Here is a 21,525-nt window from a genome sequence, read left to right as displayed (position 1 = left end):
TGGTTGGCAGAATCTGGAGACATGTCTTCCACAAGTGATTATTAATTTACAAATCAACATGTTAACTCAACAGTAGCAGTTTCTTGACGAATTGGGGCTGACGTGTTGAATGCCTGGATGAATTCTTGAGAACTCTTTAAACAGCTTTGAACTCCTCATGACCTCACCTAAGAACAGTTGAAGTTTTGTTGTGCAGGATCTTAAAGGCATACGGGAATAGACAGACAAAAAGTGAGAGAATATCAGTTATTAAAAAACTCAAAACAACAGTAAAATGCAATGATATAGGGCCCTAAAACCACAGTTTATCATGGCAGATAAAAAACGGAGCACCAAATTGACAGAGTGCACACAAAATAAAACTCCACTTTCTGACAGAATGCGGAAAGTGCTCTGGCATCACAGTTTTACTGAATGAAACTTGCAGTTTTGACAAAGAAGCCCTATTCGCACGGGATTAGTATTACCTGGCGACCTCTAGTAATTTGTAATAATTGCGGAGGTTGTCTGTGATCTTAATCCCGTGCGAATCGGCCATGTCTGTAATTTGTAAAGTAAAAATTCCCCCGCAAATGACCTTCCATATTTCGGCGAACACCGAGGTCCTGTGATAATATTAGTCCCGTGCGAATCGGCATCTCTGTGATTTAACAGGGTGTATATAATTTGTTCAAGGTTTTTGTTTCCTGTGCGCTTTTTTATCCATCTTTCGTGAAGAATGGAGGCTGTGTTGGAGTGTTCTGATAGTATTTTGGGTGCTGGGTCATATGCTATACACCATGATACGATACAACTACAATTATCAGAAAGAGAAAGCTGAAAACCATGATTAGATGGAGATGAATGACATACATAGGCGTAATTTGCGGGTGGGACATGTCCCCACCATTTTTGAAACATCTCGCGGCACGAATGTACCAATACAAATAAATAAAACATCCCCAGTTAACTAGCAGAGCATTCATTTAGTTAGTTTGTAAGAGGCGATCTAGCGCTGAAATGTGTTGTTTTTGAAATCAAGTGATCAAAGTGCTCGTTGCCGCTGCGATCAGTGGCGCGGATACTGTGTTCTCTTGTGGCTCGCGCACAGTCTTCACTCGGGCGTGCGCTTCAATCCGTTGTGGAGACTCTCTATTCGTTCTGGTGAAATTACAAAACAAAATGCATACAAACGTATGCTTGCCTGATATACAACCACTGATAAACATAATCGGTTTTGATGAGGAAAAAAAAAAAACCTATACGAGTGTGGATTAGAACCCAGAACCTCTGACACGCTTGGCAAAAGTTCTACCACTAGACCATTTTAATATACATTTTATTTAGCGGATTTATGTATTTATTCACGCATTCATAAATCCCCCCGTCCCACCCACTTTTTAAAGTTACGCTACTGAGCATGCGGTGAGGAACATTCTTCTGTTTATGATATCATACAGCTAGACCTATAATAACGACAAGTCATTTCCAAGCAATAGCCTATTGACATCATATCCGGGAGATAAGTCAGTAAATTCGAGTAAAATCACAGGCTTCGGTTATCCCGTGCGAATGCGCCACACGAAATTCAGACGTGGGGGGGGGGGGGGGGGGGGGGGGGGGGTCATTTCTAAATCACACGAGGTCCCCAGATAATACTAATCCCGTGCGAATAGGGCTAAAGACTGTAAAAAATGTCAACCTACTTCAACTTACAAACATAAGTTCTGTTGATGCTTTAAATTTTTAAGCATTCAAATTGGCTGTACAAGTCATTTCAATTTAAATTATAGTAAACTGACTTTAGTTGAATCTTGTATAACTTGTAAAAAAAAAAAATGAAATTAGAATTGCTTAATTTATTTTGACGACTTAAAGTAATGTAAAAACATAAGTTGACTTACTGATCATATCATTTTTACTCTTTTAAATCTATTTTAAAATTTCTAAACTTATGCATAACTTTACATTTATTTTTCATGTTTACCCTTAATGCAATTAAAATAATAATAATATGTAATAATGTTTAATTTATTTAAAAATTAAGGACTAAATTTTTTACTTATTTAATCAAGTGCCATGACTGATCAAGTTACAAAAACAAAGTAATATTAATAATATAAATTATCATTATCTTTGATGATAAAGTTGATTGTTGTGCTTTAAAAAGTGTTTACTCATTCACATGGTTAAGATTTTGTCATCACTATCCTATAGTCTTGTATGACTTGTAGAACTAGACTGTATAACAATGTATTTCGTTTCACTAGCTCAGTTGCTTTTTTTCTTGGTTTATTAAAAAATGTCACAAGTAGAACAGACCTTAGCTATTGCATGCTAAAGAAAATCTGTTAAGAAAAAAACTATTAACATGTCTTAACATTAAGATTTCCAATAAAAAAAAAATAAAAAAAAACTTACAATGTTGAATAATTTCTTTGAGGACCAAATGAAACAGTATTGCCATTGGTACCCGTGCAAAAATAAAGCATGATGCTTTTCAAGTTTGGCAATAAAAATGGGTTTTGTCATGAAAATGTGGAACACTAAATTGAGATAATGTCTTTTGATAAGCTTGTCCCATGGAACATAACAAAATGTGCATATTTAAATTTGAAGATAGTCTCGGGGGAATCATGGGAACAAAGAAAATGAGTGTCAATGGTCCAATCAGCAGTCATGTTTTCAACCCAGTGAGGAACCGTGTGTTGTGATGAACACATTTACTAGGTCATGGCGGCGACTCAAAGCCCTTAGGTTCTCTCAGCGCCAGACGAATCCTGTCTGGCCTCTCTCCCTCACTGAGAACACATATGCTCAACATGTGATGATAACACTGACCTTCTGTAGATAGTGTTGAGGTTATACTTCTCTCATACTCTATATAAAAAAGCATGAAATACCAACAAGTCTGTTAATAGATTATGCAGGACATTGGAGTTGGATTTGATCTTTTTTATTTATTTTGTACACCATAGAGGAGTAAGCTATAATATAATGCCATCTATAATATAATGAAATTTCAGAAATATATATGTAGTTTGATATTTGTTTATCTGAATAAATGACTGCTTTTGAATAGTTGTCAATTGAGAAGATGCTATTAGGAACCAAACGGTGTAGTTCCAACATTTACCAGCAGGGGCTAACAGGGCCAAACTTTGAACCTTACAGGTTAAGAGACCCGTTCTGTTATTGCTTTCTCCACACAACTCTACCATACCCCATTCATGCCCTTCATGATCTGTTTTTCTTTTCTGGCTTATGATGACATCATTGCCTTGCTCTGGCTGTCCTCTCTTATCCACTCACCCCTGCGGCTGCCAATCTTGGCAGCAGTCTTCCTTCTCTTTCTATGACTTTCCTTTCAATTCATTGCACCTTATAAAGTTTATTTTGGTTGGATAACAGCTCTTTACAAGTGATGCTGCGGGCGGTAGGTAACCCCTCTTCAGTGCTTTTTTGTCCTCTTTTTTTTTTTACAGTCACTCTGTCCTCTAGTCTAATGTTTTTGTCCCTCGACCCACTCCCTTAAACATTTCCAGCTAAAGATGTAAGAGGATTCTGGAGCCTCTTTCATACATGAACAAACATACCTATGCCTATTTAAAGGAATATATTACCCAACGATTGTTATGCTAACTACAGATTGTGCCATCCCCTAATGAAATAGAAGTTTAATCAAGTGTGCTATTAGTATACTTCTTTTTAACTAAAAATAAGAAAGTATAGGCTACTACTACTACTACTTTGTCTATTTTTCATGTACTTCTCAGAAATATACTTTATGTACTTCTCAGAAATATACTTAAAATTGCACTTAAGTATACTTGACTTGACAGAAAGTTCTAAATATATTTGGCCTATACTTGTATCTTTTGATCAAGCTGTACTTAAAAGTCATTAAGTATTCTAGCTTGTAACTTAGTTGTTTTTACTCTTTTGATTGAGTAGCCTAAGTCCCCACTTCAAGGGCTCTGCTCTGGTCTAATCAATCTCTACCGTGTTTATGGACTTATCTGACTTGTGGATACTTACCCTTTACCACCACCACCACCACCACCACCATCATCATCATCACCACCTTCATCATCATCCCTGACAATCTTCATTCATCCATACCTGCAAAAGGAAAGGAGACTTTTAATTACCAGCTGAGTGGTGACTTTCTCTGATATTGTTGGCTTACGTGATTAATTCCTTGAAGCAACAGCAAAGATTATTTTGTCCTTAAAACAATGTTTCCAAAATCATTTCAGTGGTTCGTCAACTCGTAACAGGGTGAACAGCACTTCTGCATTCGCTTTGCGACCCTCTATCGGCTATAACCGCACTATGCAAGTTTGCCAGATCGGATAGTTCAGTAGTTCGAATGAGACATAAGAAACTACAAATTTGACTTGCTTTACGGCAAGCGTTACTATAGCCGATAGGTGGAGCCTATATAAAAAATAGCCGTTTCTGATGTCGCAATATATCATACTTTCATAAAATCATGCAACATACTCTACCTTGTCTGTGGACATCGTTATTTCCAAAGCCGGTGCTGGACAAACAAATAGCGTGCGTGCGATGGTAGGCTAAATTATTATAGCGGTAATGGACAATTCCGCTTCAAACCTGTAGGGGGACCGAAGAGGAAAAGTGATTTGGTGTTGCTTTAAATAAAGAACATATATCTATGAATCTGCTGTCTCCTCTTCTAACTGTGACACAACAAGGTCCCATGTTAACATTTTTTATTGCATTATCAATGAGCAAAACATTTCTTACAGTATTTACTAATTAGTTAGTTAATAAATTACATTGTTTGTTAGTTCATGCTAGTCCATTAAATAATATTAAAAGATATGACTTTTGATTTTAAATGTTGAAATTAATAGTAAATAAGCTTTTCCCCCCATTGTTAGTTAATGTTAACAAATGGAACCTTACTGTAAATTCTTACCAATAAGTATATGTAACCTTCATGTATAGGGTTCGTTTTTTACAATGAAGCAGCTGATACAAAGTATTGCAATATAGGATATGTTTCTGTATCATCTCTGATTTGCAACACATTAACTAACCTTTTTAGAGCAACAGTGTCAGTATCAGTAGCCTACAAACACTATCAAGCTGTCTGGAAACCTTGCCCTGAATCCCAACTATTTCAGTTAAACTGAATGTTTAGCTATTTCGCATTCTGTTCACGCATGCTTAAAAATGTCAAATGTCTACCTATAGTCTGCTCTTACGAGATCTTCTGTAGATACAGAACATAGGTTAAGCCTCTTTTCTTGATTGTCACCTCCTGAAAATGATACCTAAAATCTGCCTGAGCTTCTATTACACACTTCAGCAGCTTTTCTTCCATCACATAGTCTTGAAGACACATGTTTTCGTATGATAAGCGAAACAAACATTCCCTACAGTCATTTTATCGAAATTACATTCCCAACATAATATCTGTATTACCTTCTGCTAAACATATGACTGTGCCTATCTCTCTATATAACCACTGGCCACCAATATGCCTCTGACCTCTGATTGGTGCAATAAATCTCCTATGTCTACTGGAGGGGGCTAGGACCGTTCAGGCAATGGACTTCAGGGTCTGCACTGGTTGTCATACCAACATTTGGCTTGGAGCTATATGCATTTATATTGACAGTACAGACATAAAAATACAATTGAATGTGAGATGTACATTGCCAATAAATAGACCACAGCTTTACACCCAGCAGATGTAGGTGGAGGTTTGCTAAAATTTAAACCTTTTCTATTGTCTTTATCAGTCTGGCTTATTAAACGTGGCTGGAAGAGTAAGTTCAATGTTGGTGGGTTTAACAAATGAAAACAGATGTGTTCCTTAAAAAACATCTGGCATGGTGTGGATTAGTCTTTGCTTTGGTTTGTGCAGTATAGATAAAGCTTTGAATCCCACAAGAGGAACAGGGCTAAACTGATTCACTTCAAAAGAAGGTGTTGATCTTGGCTTCAGTGTTGTTCTATTATCCCTAAATGAAATGCAGGTCCATAACTTTGGCATGGTTAAGAAATTCAAATCTTATTGGAATGTAGAAAGACAATATAACACATCTTTATTGACAACTTTTCATTTTGTTTAAAGCTTGTAATTTTCTGCTTTAGAGGGTCTTTTTTCCCACTTCAAACTCAAACCAGAGTAAGAAATAAAAATAAACTAAATAAACAGCCATATTGCTAAAATGTAGGTTATTTGAGATGGCTGAATGTGAAGTGGTTTGATTCTTTCACTTCCCCTTCAGTATAAAATTTAAGTTTATTCCTTGTGAAAACAAGCTGGTCAGATGAACAGCAAAAATGCTGACTGAAGATTGCTATTACCTTCAGCTCAACTGTCACCAATTGAAAAGGAAATGGAGTTTCATGTCACTGGGTGTTGAAGAAAAAGCTAATTTCAGAACTAAACAATTTGTGTCTGTCTTTATGCTATAGAAGAGAGCCCGCAGCTGCACATCCTTAAGGTAATTTGAGAGACAACTGGACGGTCAGGGGTTGAGCTGCTATTTTCATTAGGTAATTTTTTCTTGTTGTTCTGGTTTGCTGATTTGTCATTGTCTCCAGCTGATAATTAAACTAACTAACTAAAAATAAAAAATACACTTATTATTATTGTTATTATTATCATCATTATTATTATTATTATTACCTGCGAACCATCTCAGTAGACATGAACATATGCAAGAGATTGTGTGCATGTTTTTTTCTGTCAAATTGAGTGCTTTCATGATTACTTTCTATCTGTTTCTGCACCAAAAAATGTATTTCTGTCATGTTGCACTTGGGTAAGGTCTTGGTGTTCAGTATTGCATTTTCTTGCACTGAGTTTAGTCTTTTTGATCAGAATTATACTTTCAACCTTATGGCCTTAAACATTACCTATCATTATTCAAAGGCAGATAATTAAAAAGTATTGCACCAAACACCAAGGGTAGACAATGACAAATTGAAGCCAGGTTACTGTAATGACTCTGCAATGAATAGGCAAACAACTGTTTAAGAGATAGACATGTGCTAATGAATAACCATTAGGACCTATATATTTAATGTGGCTCTTACCCACTTTAAAAGTATATTATATTACCATTTCTGATTAAGTTCTTAATCACAACAGTCTTTGGTTTAGCGTTGAATAAAATAAACGAAAATCCCATCAATTATCACTTCTGTAGAAGACTAATTTAAAAGAGTATTGTTTCCTGGACCGATCTGTTTAACTGACTGTAGCATTCCAGAAGCAATGACTTCTAATATATATAAGCTCAATATTAAATATATTTTCTACTGGGTGTTCAAAATATGGAATTTTGTGTTTTATATTGTGTAAGTTTCCAGCTAACCGGCTTACTCACGTTATTACTCTCTTACTGAAATAGTTCTGGAAATCAGCTGTGGGCCACTATTACCTAAAACTGTGTCTATTATGGGGGCCATGAACTGCATTGTTTTATTGTTTTGTAATGTTTCCTGGGGTGCACTTATAGTATGATTTTCACTTCAAAACTTTTAATAATTTAGAAATAAAAGGCATTTTTGCTACCCTGATTTTAGCCCTCTGATTTGATCGCTCAGTTTTAAGGGGCGTGTGTGCTGTGAGACTTCAGTCAAACGGCCACTGCTGTGATTGGCTAACATCTTTGCATATGAAATAGCTAGTATTACATGTGGAACTCTCTCAAAAACTTTTAACACATTTTACTATTGCAGCTCTAATTGTTAACTAATCGTGGAAAGTGTTGATGAGCATTCTATTTAGATCATGTATGAAAGGTTGCAGTGATGAGCATCGTGGCCAATCACAGACATGTTGAGCGCATGAATGCAGTGATCTCATCCTTACAATTTGATTTGTGCACACTAAGGAATGCTTCCATCATAACTAACAGTGCAAACACAATGTAAATAAGAGATTCGTTGATTATAACCTATAGATAAAAGGGACTTTGTTATAATGGGAGTTTTAGTGAGAGTCCAGACCTCAGTCACCAATAAACTTGCGCTGTTTGACTGATAGCTGCAGTTGCAAAAAGGAACGTTTTTTGATCGCTTTCCATATATAATTTAATCACAGTTTATTTAATTGTACTAAGAGAAACAATGTGAAGTTGACCGTTTAGTCTCTGGTTTGATTTACTGACACATAGACAAAGAATATCTGACTGTACATGAATCATTACATATCAGAAATCTTTGGTCACAGATCAAGCATTAGAATTAACACAGTTACTTACATGTTTTCGCACAGTTACTGTCAAGTCCATATCATAAAAGTTTGTTTGCAAAGCCTGCACCAAATTTGGGACTGATTTACCAAAGAATCCACAGTGAAATGTACCGAATACAAATAAATAATGCTCAACTGAGACATTCACATTGTTGGAAATAAATAACCACATTCCTAGCATTAGGATCCTTTGGGCGGGGCCAAAGTTGCAATGATGAAGTAGGCGTTGATTTTCTTCTGCAGAGGCAGTCTTTCACCTCAACAAGTCATGGTTACAATAAAAGCTGTTTTTTGATATTTCAATAAATTAGAAATATACACATTGGTTTGTTGATGGACATACACTTGATAATGCTGATGGTCAGGAATTACAGTTGCATCTCGCGCTTGGATTGATATGGTAAAAAGCGACGTCATCCTTACTGTCTTTACAGTGTGTACAATCACTTAGGACTGAGGAAGCTTCCTGAGCCAATCAGAGCAGAGTAGGTTCGTGGAAAGGAGGGATGTAGAGAGACTGATTCATCCGACAAGTCGTTTGAGAATCATTGAAAAATGTGGTGATGTGCAATGTATATAATGAGAAAATGAAAGTGTTTTTTGACCTCTGATGCATGTAAACCTGTTGTAGGAGACCACCAAAACAAAATTAGGAACCTTTAAAATAGCATAGGGGCACTTTAAACACATTTGAATATACATATATTTTTTCCTGAACGTTTTCAACATTTTTCAAGGAAAATAAAAATAAATCATGAATATTGTGCTACTACATTTGACCTGAACATAAGAGGTCTAGGTCCTTTCTGTGAAATACTTTTCCGGTTTCATTGCTCTCTTTTCAAATGGCAACAAAATTGCTTATTTTTCTTTGTTTAAAGGAAAATATTATGGCAGATGCATGTCTTATACTAACATCTATAATAAAACTAAAATAAAACAGAAGCATTCTTGAATGCATGAATGTATTGAATGTATTATAAAGTATTACCTTGAAAATATTTTGCTAAATATATATATATATATATATATATATATATATATATATATATATATATATATATATATAAAACTCAATTATTAATAATAATAATAATAATAATAACAATTATTATTAATTTTATATTTTGTAGAAATGCTTTTAGACTGGGGGTCTGAGTGGCTGGTGTTCTTGGGTCTGTAAAGGTTAAAAACCCTGGTCTAAAGAACATAATATGTTAATGAATGCCATTATAACGTGATCTGCATACGTCAGACGAGTATTATGTAACTTGTGACAATGTGTTTAGGCGAATGAAAAGTACGACGCAACATTTGCACGCTGCAGTGCGTTCCTCACATCCTGACCGCTACATAAGGACATCCGAATTCCCAACTTTGTCCCACGGTGTGATAAGCAGACAGCGGAGGCGTGGTATCTGACGTCACTCGGGCTGAACAGTACTACAGCACTAGTCTGGCTGGATGTCTGACTCAGCTACGCAGGTTGTTTGGGAATATATTTTAAACGCATGTTTTAACTAAACAGACTATAAATTCTCGCTCGTTCCTCTCGTGTTGGACTACGTGCATCTTGTATTTTGGGCAGTTTGGGGAAGTGCGGCAGTAGGTAAGTTAGTAAGCAATATCACGCGAGTCGAGTTTCTGCACGCTGTACACAAGTTGGCACTGTCCCAGTCACGCGCTGTAAGTCAGGCATGTAGCCTACATGTCATTTCACATTGTATTGCTCTGCGACTGTTTAACACAGAGGTTGTGATGCTGTGCATGCAATACAGTGCTTTTGCATTTGAGCTATAATCCAACAATGTATATTCATTTCATTATTAATATTAAAAAGCAAAAGTTGCTCTTTTAATGCAAGGATTGTAATATCAAGTTGATTTGAGTTAGAATTTGTGAAACTAACTGTAAATTGAATGCTTTCAGGTTTAAAGGTCTTTAACAAGAAGATGACCAAGGCTCTTGCTCAGTCATTTGATAAATAGACTGGCAATGTCCATGTTAGTATCTTTCTGACCACACCTGCTAATGGATTGAGGGGTTACTTCAATACATGTTTCATTTTTATATGTGGACTAGTGCCAATGCTGCAGAAAAGCCCAACGTCCCGATTCCAGGTCACTGTGCCCCCAAATTTGTGCTATCACTGTCCTGCACCATCACCCGCTTGTTCATCCCTCACTTCATGGGGCTGTTTTTGCTTTCTCTGACCCTGTTTTATATCTTGCCACAGACTGCTAGAATTCGTTTCAAATAAATTTGTGCTTTTTTATTTATGGACCAAATCTAGAACTGCGCAATAACGGCCTCTGCCCAACATATGGTGCTATTGGGAGTTTTAACCCTCACAAGAAACTAAATGTCACTGAGCTCTCAGGATTTAACCCAAGGACTTTCCAAGTGAGTTTGCACTCAGGATTTAAACCAAGAACTTACATCCAGGTCAGTTTTAAACAAGCATCAAACACCGAAAACCATCTGTGCTCATGTAAATAACTAATCATGAGCTCAGACAGCTTCCAGTACCGTGCACTGTTCGAGTACAAACAGGAGAGGGGTGACGATATCTCTCTGCAGCCTGGCGATCTCCTCACGGTCAGTAAGATGGCACTGCTGACGTCCGATTTCCAGGAGGGTGACGAGAAGTGCCCAAAGGGCTGGCTGCATGGCACCAATGAGCACACTAAGGAAAAAGGCAACTTCCCTGGCACCTTTGTGGAGTATGTTGGGGTCGTGAGGACGAGCCTTACTTCAGGGAAGCCCTGGCTGAGACCTGTACCGCCAACACCTGTAGGGCCCCAGCCCCCAGGGGCCTCTGCTTCAGAGGGTGAGTGTACCATTGCGTGTATATTTTACCTAACTTGGGTGTTATCCCTAAATTTGGTAAAATAAACACTATTTTAAAACTATAGATATATTACACATGCATTTACATTTTTCACATATATATCATAAATGTAATATATATAAAGAAAACTATAATACAAAAAATGTTTATGATATATGTGAAAAATGTAAATGTGTGTGTAAAATATAAATGTGTTATATATATATATATATATATATATATATATATATAATTTTGTTTTGTATTTTTTTAAAGTTTTTTTTTAAGGTTTTTTAACACACACATATATATATATATATATATATATATGTGTGTGTTTTATAGACTTTAAATGTATACATTTACACAAACATAAATATATATTTACATATATAATGTATCTATCATCATGGAGTGAAAAATGTTACCACATCTCTATGGCATCCATAATCTTATACCCTCAGTCTTCAGAGCAAGATGGCTAATTATCTCCTCCCTACATTCAGATTAGGCAGCACAACCCTATAATAAAACCCTTCACTTGAAATTTGAGGACATTGTGTGCAAATCACAGACTTCAGCTCCCACTAGAAACGTTACTTCCAATTCTGAATTTAGGGATCTGTCTATGGTTTGTGAATATCTCTGACAAAAAGATAAGGCATAAGTACCTGGACAAATGGCGACTTTAAATAAGACAAAATTATATTTCAAATGTTGTGTTAAGCTCTTTATGGGGCCTGAGTTGCCCCTGTGTTTCTGATTGTGGTACAGTCCGCTTGTGGGGGTGTTCATATGCTAACTAGGTCAGACAGTCAACTCTGGTTTTTCCAAGAGTGCTCTTCTCTCTAACTGTCTAGGGTGCATGTCTCTTTTATGGTGAAGGTTTAGGTATTGTATTTATACTTTTTATGTGTTTTATTCACTGTAGATCCTCTTTTAGTGACTTATTGAATTCCTTTGTTTCAGCCAAGGTGCAGAGATTGTGATAAACAGCATAGCAAAGCTATTCCTTAGTGTCGGGAGAGGCAAAAACATGCAGTTCTGTTGAATAATTGATCACTGGTGCATTGGATGGCTGACAGTCAGCCAATCATTAGACTCACCCTGTGCCAAGGGATCCTTGTGGAACACTGACGAAACACTCACCCTGATTGAAGAGAGTTTTATGAGCCTAGCAAATTGTCAAGTTTACCGAATCGATCAGATGGGTCAGTTTAAATTTTTTTTACTTATTTATTGAATTCATTTTTTTAAAATCATGCATTAAAGAGTGTAAGCTTTTGGGGCTGTGAAACACCAGTTCAGAACTTTGACACAGAGTTTGAACTTGTTACATTGATGTATTATTTTCATATTATTAATGATACATTTTCATACCATTAGAAGTGTGGTTGACCTAGTACACGTAGAGTCCACTCACATTAAATTTTAAGCATGCAAAATTATTTAGGACTCTGCATTGAATATGGACAACAGGATATAATTTCAAGCCCCAGGGCCTGTTTTGAATTTCAATTTCCTGTCAAAAGTATTCAAAAAAATAACAAGAGTGAATCAAAATTTAAAAAATGCATTAAAAAAAAAAAAAACACATTTAAAATTATATTGCACTAAACTTAAACATGAGTTCAAAGTTATCCAAAATCATGTTTTCTGCTCATAATTTTTTGAACGCTTAAGCTGTTTTTCCCTTTCCCTTGTTTCCACGTTCTGCGCTTGCTTTTCCAAATGTTGCTGTATAGATTGTAAATATTCAATTTCATGTGTTTTTGTACTGAAAACAACAAAAAGCTAAACCGATTGTTGGAAAGCTAATAACAATTGTTCCCATGTCTCTATACATTTAGGTAATGTTGATCCATTTAATTCTCAATGTTGCATGGTGTTGCCTTTTCTGACCTAATATCTTCTGTAGATAGTTGCTGAAATGGAGATTTTACAAGATTCACCATATGTTTCTTTGTGTAATAGCATGGTTTTATAAGGTCAGACTCAGCAGCCAGCTCTTTTATTTTTTTTGTCTCTTCTCTCAATCCCTTCTTCTCTGTCATCCTCTGCGGAGGCATCATTAGCATTTTGTGTTCAAACTAATTTGCTCAAGTGTTACAAAACGTGGCCCACTTTACTTAATAACTGCACTATGTCATGTCTCCTGGACATACAATTGGCTGGCAAACTTTCTGTGCGGAGATGGTGCATTCCACAGCTGGTTTCTCTCTTTGTCTTTATCCCACTATGAATAAATTGTCATGTTCCATGAAAACAATGTATGTGTCAAAGATCAACTTATTAGCTGTTCACCAGCACTGTGAAAGTGTCAGTCCAAGCCTGCGATCTTCTCATTTACCATTATCCTTGTTATTGACTTTAGATCCATCTCCTTTGATCACCAATGCCTGATTACTTGACTCTCATTTCTCAAAGGCTTTGTGCAGTCGTATGTTTGATGAGGAAAAGCCACTTTTGGTGTTACGGTCTGATCAAGCACATGGTGATGTGTTAATAGATGAGTCGGAGAGCTGCTAAGTGGGATGATGGTTTTCGAAACGACTCCGGAAGAAGCATGAGCAACTCTTTCTGCGATCAATTTTCCAGACGTGCAGGTCAGGCATCATGGCTGTTTTTGTGGCTAGGCTTAATGAGGAACTGAGCAATGTGAAAAGAGAGTGCAGTCCTCCATTGAGTATACTGAGGACAAAAAAAAAAAGGTTTTCTACATTCAAAATAACCCCAGCATTGCACTATGGCTGTCAAAATGAATATTTTAATGTTAGTGTGAGCCGATGTGGCATAATTTTTCATGAATTTATATGCTGTTTAAAAAATATAGAGACAGTATTTGTTATTTTTAAAGTCAATTTACATTTGCTGTACTATTCAAAATGTTAGGGTTGATAAGATTTTTATTTACTGATTGATTTTAAGGAAGGAAGGAAGTCTCCTTATGCTCACCAAAGCTGCATTTATTTGAAAAACAATAACATTGTGAAATATTATTACAATTTATAACATAATTTATTCCTGTGATGGCAAAGCTGAATTTTCAGCAGCTACTACTTGTCTTGTGGTTACTTGTTACATGATCCTTCATTGTATATGCTGATTTGATGCTAAAGTAACATTTCTTATTGTGCTGCAGAATATTATTGTGGAAAACACTGAGATATTTTCTTTTTTGTACCAGTGTAAATGGCTTTACTGCCCCTTTTGATCAATTTAATACATCATCATTGCTGGAAAAAAGTAAGAGTTTCTTTCAAAAGAAAACAAATTCCAAAGGTTTTAAGCTGTAGTGTACAGTTGCAATCAAAAATTTTCAACCCCCCGGAGACTGTAGTAATTTACAAATGTACACTTTTCTAAAGAAAGTGGCAAATTAAAAGTGATAATGTCAATGAACAATATAATGCTTATGAGTTATAGGATTTTTTTTGTAATACAGCTATGTCATAATTATACAACGCTGCTGTTTTTAAGTCACTTATACGTATGGTACAAAATTGTTTTAAAACACAATTAATCATTTGGAAACTCTATAGCAAAACTGCATTATCTTTAGCTCTTACACATACATACATTTAGCCCATGTGCTTAAGTTGAATAGCAAATATGGCCAAGTCAAAAGAGCTCTCACAAAAGCTATAGATAACAAGTTGTTTTATTACATTAGAAAGTCTATGGCTATAAGAAGCTTTACAAAACACTAAAAGTTTCTTGAAACACAAGCTGGCACCTTATTCATGAGTTTAAAATTTCTTGTACCAGAAAACCATTGAGGGTTTTGAAGAAAAAGCACAATATCATTAAGGGGACTGAAATGTTTCAGAGCAACTCAGAAAAACACTCAATTTACTGCCAAAGACTTGCAAGATGAGCTGATGAAAGGAGGAAAAAACATTTCAATGCAGAGTAATAAGAAGAACACTAGACAAGCACGGCCTTCATGTTGGGACATCTTGCCGAATGCCACTCTTGACCAAGAAGAACATAAAAGCCCAACTTGAATATGCTAAAATGAATTTGGATAGACCTGTGGAGTTCTGGAAGAATGTTTTATGGAGTGATATGACCGTGGGTCCACTTTTTTAACCTACGGATCAGCGGTATGCCTGGTGCAAAAAAGGCAATGTTTATGGGCAAAAGAACATCATCTCCATGGTCAAACATGGAGGTGGTCCAGTCTTGTTATGAGGGTGCTTTGCTGTTGCAGGAAGTGGAAACCTTGACTGTATGAAGGACATCATGAATTATTTGAAGCATTAAGAAGCCATTATCGCAAAGATAGTGATGCCTTGGATGCAGAGACTGAAGCTTGATGATCAATGGACTTTCCTGCAGGATAGCCATCTCAAAGTATACATCCAAATCTTCATCTTCTTAAGCTTGTTTAAGGGATCAGTCATAGAAGTTTCTTGGGTGTGTAGTAAAGTCTTCAGATGTAAATCTCATTGAAAATATTTGGTGGAATTCGAAGAAAGCAGTGGTAACGTGAAAACCAAAGATTATCAGTGATCTGGAAGCTTTTTCAATCGAGGAATGGGCCAAGATTGCTGTAGAGACAAGCTTTGAAGCCCTTACAGGCAGTGTTTATTTAATTATTTAATTTTGAACACAAATGTTTTTTTTCATTTATCATCAACTTTACGTTCTCAGAATCACTCAAATGTGTATTAATAAACTTTCTATAATAGTTTACTGATGCCTTTGTTTACAATGTGTTTGTTTTTGCATAAAACACTTTTTTCCAAAGTGAAGAGTGACCAGAGAAAACCATTGTTTTTTGTATCTCTCAATAAAAATAAACAATGTGTAAACGCATAAACTACAAACATTTAGAATATTGATTGCATTTAATTTAATAATAAGCTCATAGTCCAAGGCCTTCATATTCAAATACGAATTAAAAGCCTTCATTTTATCATGGCTATTAAGTTAATAAAATTTCCATAAACCGATGCCTTTGAAAGTCTTCAGTCAGGGTGAAGGTTGACACCATTCTGTGTAATGTTTTTTTTTTTAACTTAATAATCATGACACAATAAAGGCTTTTTAATTTACATTTGACTCTAAGGGCCTTGGGCTAAGTTAAGAATTAATTTTACACCCAAGCAACACTCTCTGCATGCCTGGTTTTACAACAGTTTAAACAATTGACAGCCCTAAGCACTATTAAAAAGACGTTTGAGTTACAATTCTTATCACTCAACGTTTGTGATTTCATGTATCGATTTGAACAGGACTAAGAACTCAGTGTTTTTTTACAGAGGTGGGAGTGTGTGTTTTCTAGATGTGTGTTACAGAAGGTCATAACAGACATCAGCAATCACAGACATTCGCATTCAGACGGGATTAGATTTCTCAGAGGACCGCTGACTTCGCCGAAAAACAGTTGGTAATTTGCTCTGGTATTTTTACTAAGGTTGTGTGAGAAAAACAGACTTGGCAGATTCGGACGGGATTAAAATCGCAAAGTACGCCTGTGAAACAAATTTCTCTAACGACCCCCTGGAAAACTAGTTCTGTCTGAATAGGGCTCTATTGTGCAATATGGAGCAGAGCCTTGCAATCCTTGGGTATGCCATGGAAGATGGCAAGGTGAAAATGCTGGCACTAATCGCACTGCTAAAAAAAACTATGATTAAAGGTGTTGTGACATGGATTTTTTTGTTATTTTAATGTTCCTTGAAGCTCATTTGTAATGTTAATAAAGGTTTTTGCACAACAAACAAACATATGAGGAATAATTATTTTCAACCCACATTCTGACCCTCTGTCTGAAATGATCAGTTTTTTAATGGGCGGCTCCTTTAAGGCTTGTCAGTAAACGGCCACTATTGTGATTGGCAAACGTCATTGCATAGGAAAATGCATTAGCTGATCACAACCCCCCGCTATTGCTTGTGATCAAGTGTTTTGTAAAAATTATTAATATAAAACTGTAATTTACGAACAAGACAATTTTTACCAAATATTGCTATGTAACTCTTGTCATATCCAATACAGTCTTTATCCTTCAATAAAAGTTTCAGTAACACTTTATTTTAGGGTCCAAATCACACTATTAACTAGTTGCTTATTAGCATGCATATTAGGATATTGACTGTTTATTAATATAAAGATTATTGTCTTATTCTGCATGACTCCACATCCCTTAATCCTACCAGTACCTAAATTTACTACCTTACAAACAATTAATAAGCAGTAATTAGGAGTTTATTGAGACAAAAGTCATAGTTAATAGTGAGAATTGTACCCTAATTTAAAGTGTGAATTTTCTTTGTTAATTCTCCATTACACTGTGCCTTATTTACAAAATAATCTGCAGTCAAATGCTCCAAACAAACATATAATCATTCGATGTGATCCAGGATGCCATTAAAAATAAACCATCCACTTGTTCTTGACGTGGGTGTCTTTCTAAGGTCTGTACAGAGACATAAACAAGTTGTTTAAACCGTTTGCGTCAAAGTGAATGTTTATTTACTTTTCCATTTTTCATGTTGCCAGAACACGTCAGAAATTGAACGGGCATCTGTATACTGTATCGTGTAGATGGCGTCGGTGATAATAATGGGTTCAATCTGATTTCTCATGTCATGATCCCTTTAAGACTCAGTGTTACAAGCTTCATTTATGCTACTCTGCTTGATTTACCCTTGTGTAGTTCTTCAGGCTCCCATGTGACAGGGAGGTTCAGACTCGGCCAAGGCTCTGGCAGAACACTTGTTGGCTCCCATACTTCTTTGCTGCACTCAATTTCAGATTAGCTGCAAATGTGGTGGAGCGATTTCAAAAACGTAACCTTTTTAAATTCCGATTAAGACTGTAATTTTATAGCATCATTTCTGAACCAAGTGGCCCTGCAAAACCCAGGTGAACTTGGCCAAAGCACATAAAAATGAAAGGCAGGATGTTTTATTTGTTTATTTTTTTTACTGAAAATAATATCTCAGGCTCCTGTTTTGTGTGATATTTCTCACTGCAGAAGGTTTTATATTCCTACATAGCCTAAGGCTGTTAACGCCAAAACAATGACAGCAATGGTAATGTTAGAAAATAGGATATTAACAGGGATTTTACGCTTATTCACTCATGTATAGTAGAATTTCATTGTCTCAGCTGGAAAGAGCCAGTGTTTTGAATGTTATTTTCTAGAAATTAGATGAACTGTGAATTGATGTCTTGTAGTCGTAGCCGTGAGGATGACAGGTAACGGCTATTTTATGGTCTCAATACAGTCATTTAAAAGTAATCCACACATTGGAATTTTTCCCAACCAACGAATATTTCCCAATCAAATTCTGCTATGGGACTACAAATTAGCCATGCTTACCAACAGAAAGCTGCTTTGTTTTAAAGTGACTTCTCTGTGTGAGCTGTGCTCTTCATGCATCGCTACACAATTGGCAATTAGAAATTAGACAATGGACCTTTTTTGACCACAAAATTTGTGGTGACCACACTTTCAGAGTGCTGCTTTGTCTACAGGGCCTTTGCACCTCCCGTCCATGTTAAGAAGTAGATCTGGTATCTGTAAAATATGTAGTGAAGTCATCATTACTTTTGTTCCACATTAATAAGTTTCAAATTAATCAAATTTCAGAGCAACATACATAAATTCTGCTAGCTTTCATTTTGGCTTTGCCAAAAGCTGAAACAGGCATTTAATCATTTTACATTTACAGGACATGTTTAATTTTACACATCATTTGCAATGCAGGTAGGCATCTCTGTTCTTGCAGCTGTTCGGCATTAGAGTGCTTTGTCCCATGTGCATTTCTGAACAGAAGTTTTACGGATTTCGCTTTAAGCATGACAACGAGGGCTGGTGCAGACCCTCTCAGTCATATCTCTCTGAAAATCCACCTCCACCATCCCACTCAGTGCCATGCCAAGAGGACGAATGCCCAGTCTTTGTGTGCCATTTTATCCTGCTGTTGTGTATTCTTTGTATTGCTTGTTTTTTCATGAAGCCCGGGGATGATGATAAACACTGCCTTCACTTGGGAGAACGTTGCACCATAAATCTGTTTTTATCCTTATTTCTGTGCTGTGGCTCAGGATTTGACTGTGGTTTTCTGAAATTTAGAGAAAAGCACAAAACGGCTAAAACTGCTTCTCCATATTACACTTTCTCCAGCTATTTATGAGCACCCATAAAGACTCATGCCTTTTATGTCATTATTTTATGTCCCCTTCTTCTGTGCATTTTAAATGTGACCGAAAGGCTCACGATAAATTTGTTGCAGTGTAATTTAACCAACATAATAACGCAAGGACATAAAATGCACCAGGGTAAAATGGATGGTGTACTGCCTTTTATAAGCAAGGGTGGGCCTTTGTTTCTATATAAGCATAGTATGACCTCAGCTAAAATGAAACTCTTTAGACGTATTGTTAAAACCTGTTTGTGAAAATTCTAATATGCAGATTTGGTGTTCAAGAAACATTTCTTATTATTATCAATGCTGAAAACAGTTTCTGAATACTGCTTAATATTTTTGTGGAAACTGCTAAAACAAAATTCCAGTATTATTTGATGAATGCCATTTTTTTAATGTATAAAAATCAAATTTCCTGTCATTCCAGGCAGTGATTAGTTTAATGGAATTAATGCCTCAGGTGATCAGCTGAAAAGGCTGGTAAACACTTAAAAATAGAGGTTTATAATCACACCGGGTCTTTATTAGCATCAGCACACAACTTCAAACCACTTGAGTGGAGTGGTGGTGTGGAATTTATGTTTCCATTATAGCATTAGATGTGCTGAAGATTGGCCTGGGTTTAAATTCTGATGCATGCTTGGATGGCAAAGTTTGCTGCAAGAAATCTAGAATGCAGGACCAATTCAAATGACACTCTAGGTTCTTTTAAGAACTGTTCTTTTTATCGTATCCCCGTAAGAGTGTTGCAATGAGCCGGAGGCTGATGGTTAATCTTGGCCATTCTCGAAAATGCCACAGATGTTTCTGGTGAGAGTGAAAGATATTTACAGAGGGAGTTCATACGCTTCAGCTGCAGTCAGAATTTAAGGTTTATCTTGGTTGAAATTCTAAAGTGTTCCTGGCCTCTCCAGCTTTTACTGCTTCAACATTCCTTATGTTGAATGCTCTTATTGTGTTGACATTTTAAGACTCAAAGTCGTGGTATAGCGGGTGAAGTGCTATTGCATGTTTGTGTATGTGCAAGAGAGGGTGAATACCCTCGGGATTTGGAGAATAGAGCCCCTGTTTTAAAGCAAGGGGCTAGTGTTATATAATGTGGTGGATGTGATATGCTTTTGCATGTGTTCAGAGTGTCACTGTCATACATACTGTATAATTAGAAGTATGTCAATATTGTTGTTGTTTTTTTGTTTTTTATACATGAATCAAATCAAGACAGTTTTCAATATACAATTCAGCAGGACTATACATTTAGATGTCAGTGCATATAATAGGGTTAGCTGTGGAGAAATCAGTTTGATTCTGAGAAATTGGTTGGATATATTTTGACAATTTTGAGCATAAGCGATCTTCATCCAGCCAGGAAGAACAAATAATTTCACTGAAGGTCAAGAGGTTAGCTCTGCTTTTTAACTTTTTTATAAAACTGTTCCATCATACAGTCAAATTCATGGTGAAATTTATAACAAAATAGCTTTCTTTTTCTCTCCCTTATAATTCATGTGGTCTTCTCTGTTGTGCGAAAGTGTGTGCTATAAGTATAGAGCGGCTAACCGCACAGCATGAGAAATAAATGGTAAATAAATGTTTGTGGCATTTAAAAATATGGTGTTTCTACTGCACAGCATGAAACACATCTTGACAGAAAACTGTATTTGCTTGTATTCAACCTTGTGTGTTGTGTTACAGTGATGGTATCCGATTTATTTTATCAAAAATACATTAAGACAATAATTTTGTGTATTATTACAGTTTAAAATAAATGTTTTCCATTTTAATGAATTTTAAAATTATTTTTACTGAAAATATTTTTTTACTGAATTTTCAGCAGCCATTACTCCAATCTTCAGTGTCAATGATCCTTCAGAAATAATTCTAATATGTTTTTTTGCTGCTCAAGAAATATTTATAGCAAATTAGCTCAAAAGGGAAATATGAATAATTAGTTATAACTTGTTATAATTAATTATAAATATTTAGATCCGTTAATTGAATTAACTTGATGTAGCACAATAAATATTACAAACAATTAACTTGTTCGTCCTATGAACACTTAGGGCCCTATCATACATCCGGCGCAATGCAGTGCCAGGCGCGACGCGAGTGTTTTTTGCTAGTTTCAGCCCGATGCAGTTATCATTTTCACGTCCTGCGCCACGTTGTTTAAATAGCAAATGCATTTGCGCCCTTTTGTGCGTACATGGGCGTGCTGGTCTCTAAATGTGGTGTGTTCTGGCGCATTGTTGGTGCGTTGCTATTTTGAGGCAACTGAAATAGACTGCACCATTGACCAACTGAAA

At 36.1% G+C, this 21,525-nt stretch overlaps 1 protein-coding gene across 1 annotated transcript in view; it reads left to right on the top strand.

The window, feature by feature from the left end:
- Nucleotides 1-9,658: 9,658 nt before the first annotated feature.
- pik3r3b (phosphoinositide-3-kinase, regulatory subunit 3b (gamma)) overlaps nucleotides 9,659-21,525 on the top strand; it is a 164,918-nt gene continuing 153,051 nt past the window's right edge. The window contains exons 1-2 of the mRNA XM_079884820.1: nucleotides 9,659-9,836; nucleotides 10,157-11,057. Coding sequence (XP_079740946.1) covers nucleotides 10,733-11,057 — 325 coding nt within the window. The 5' untranslated portion in view covers nucleotides 9,659-9,836; nucleotides 10,157-10,732. The remainder of the gene's footprint in view (nucleotides 9,837-10,156; nucleotides 11,058-21,525) is intronic.

This window comes from Squalius cephalus (assembly GCF_949319135.1).
Source record: "Squalius cephalus genome assembly, chromosome: 10".
NCBI classification, from domain to species: domain Eukaryota; kingdom Metazoa; phylum Chordata; class Actinopteri; order Cypriniformes; family Leuciscidae; genus Squalius; species Squalius cephalus.
Note: the sequence above shows the minus strand (reverse complement) of the source record. Positions and strands in the feature narration are given on the sequence as shown.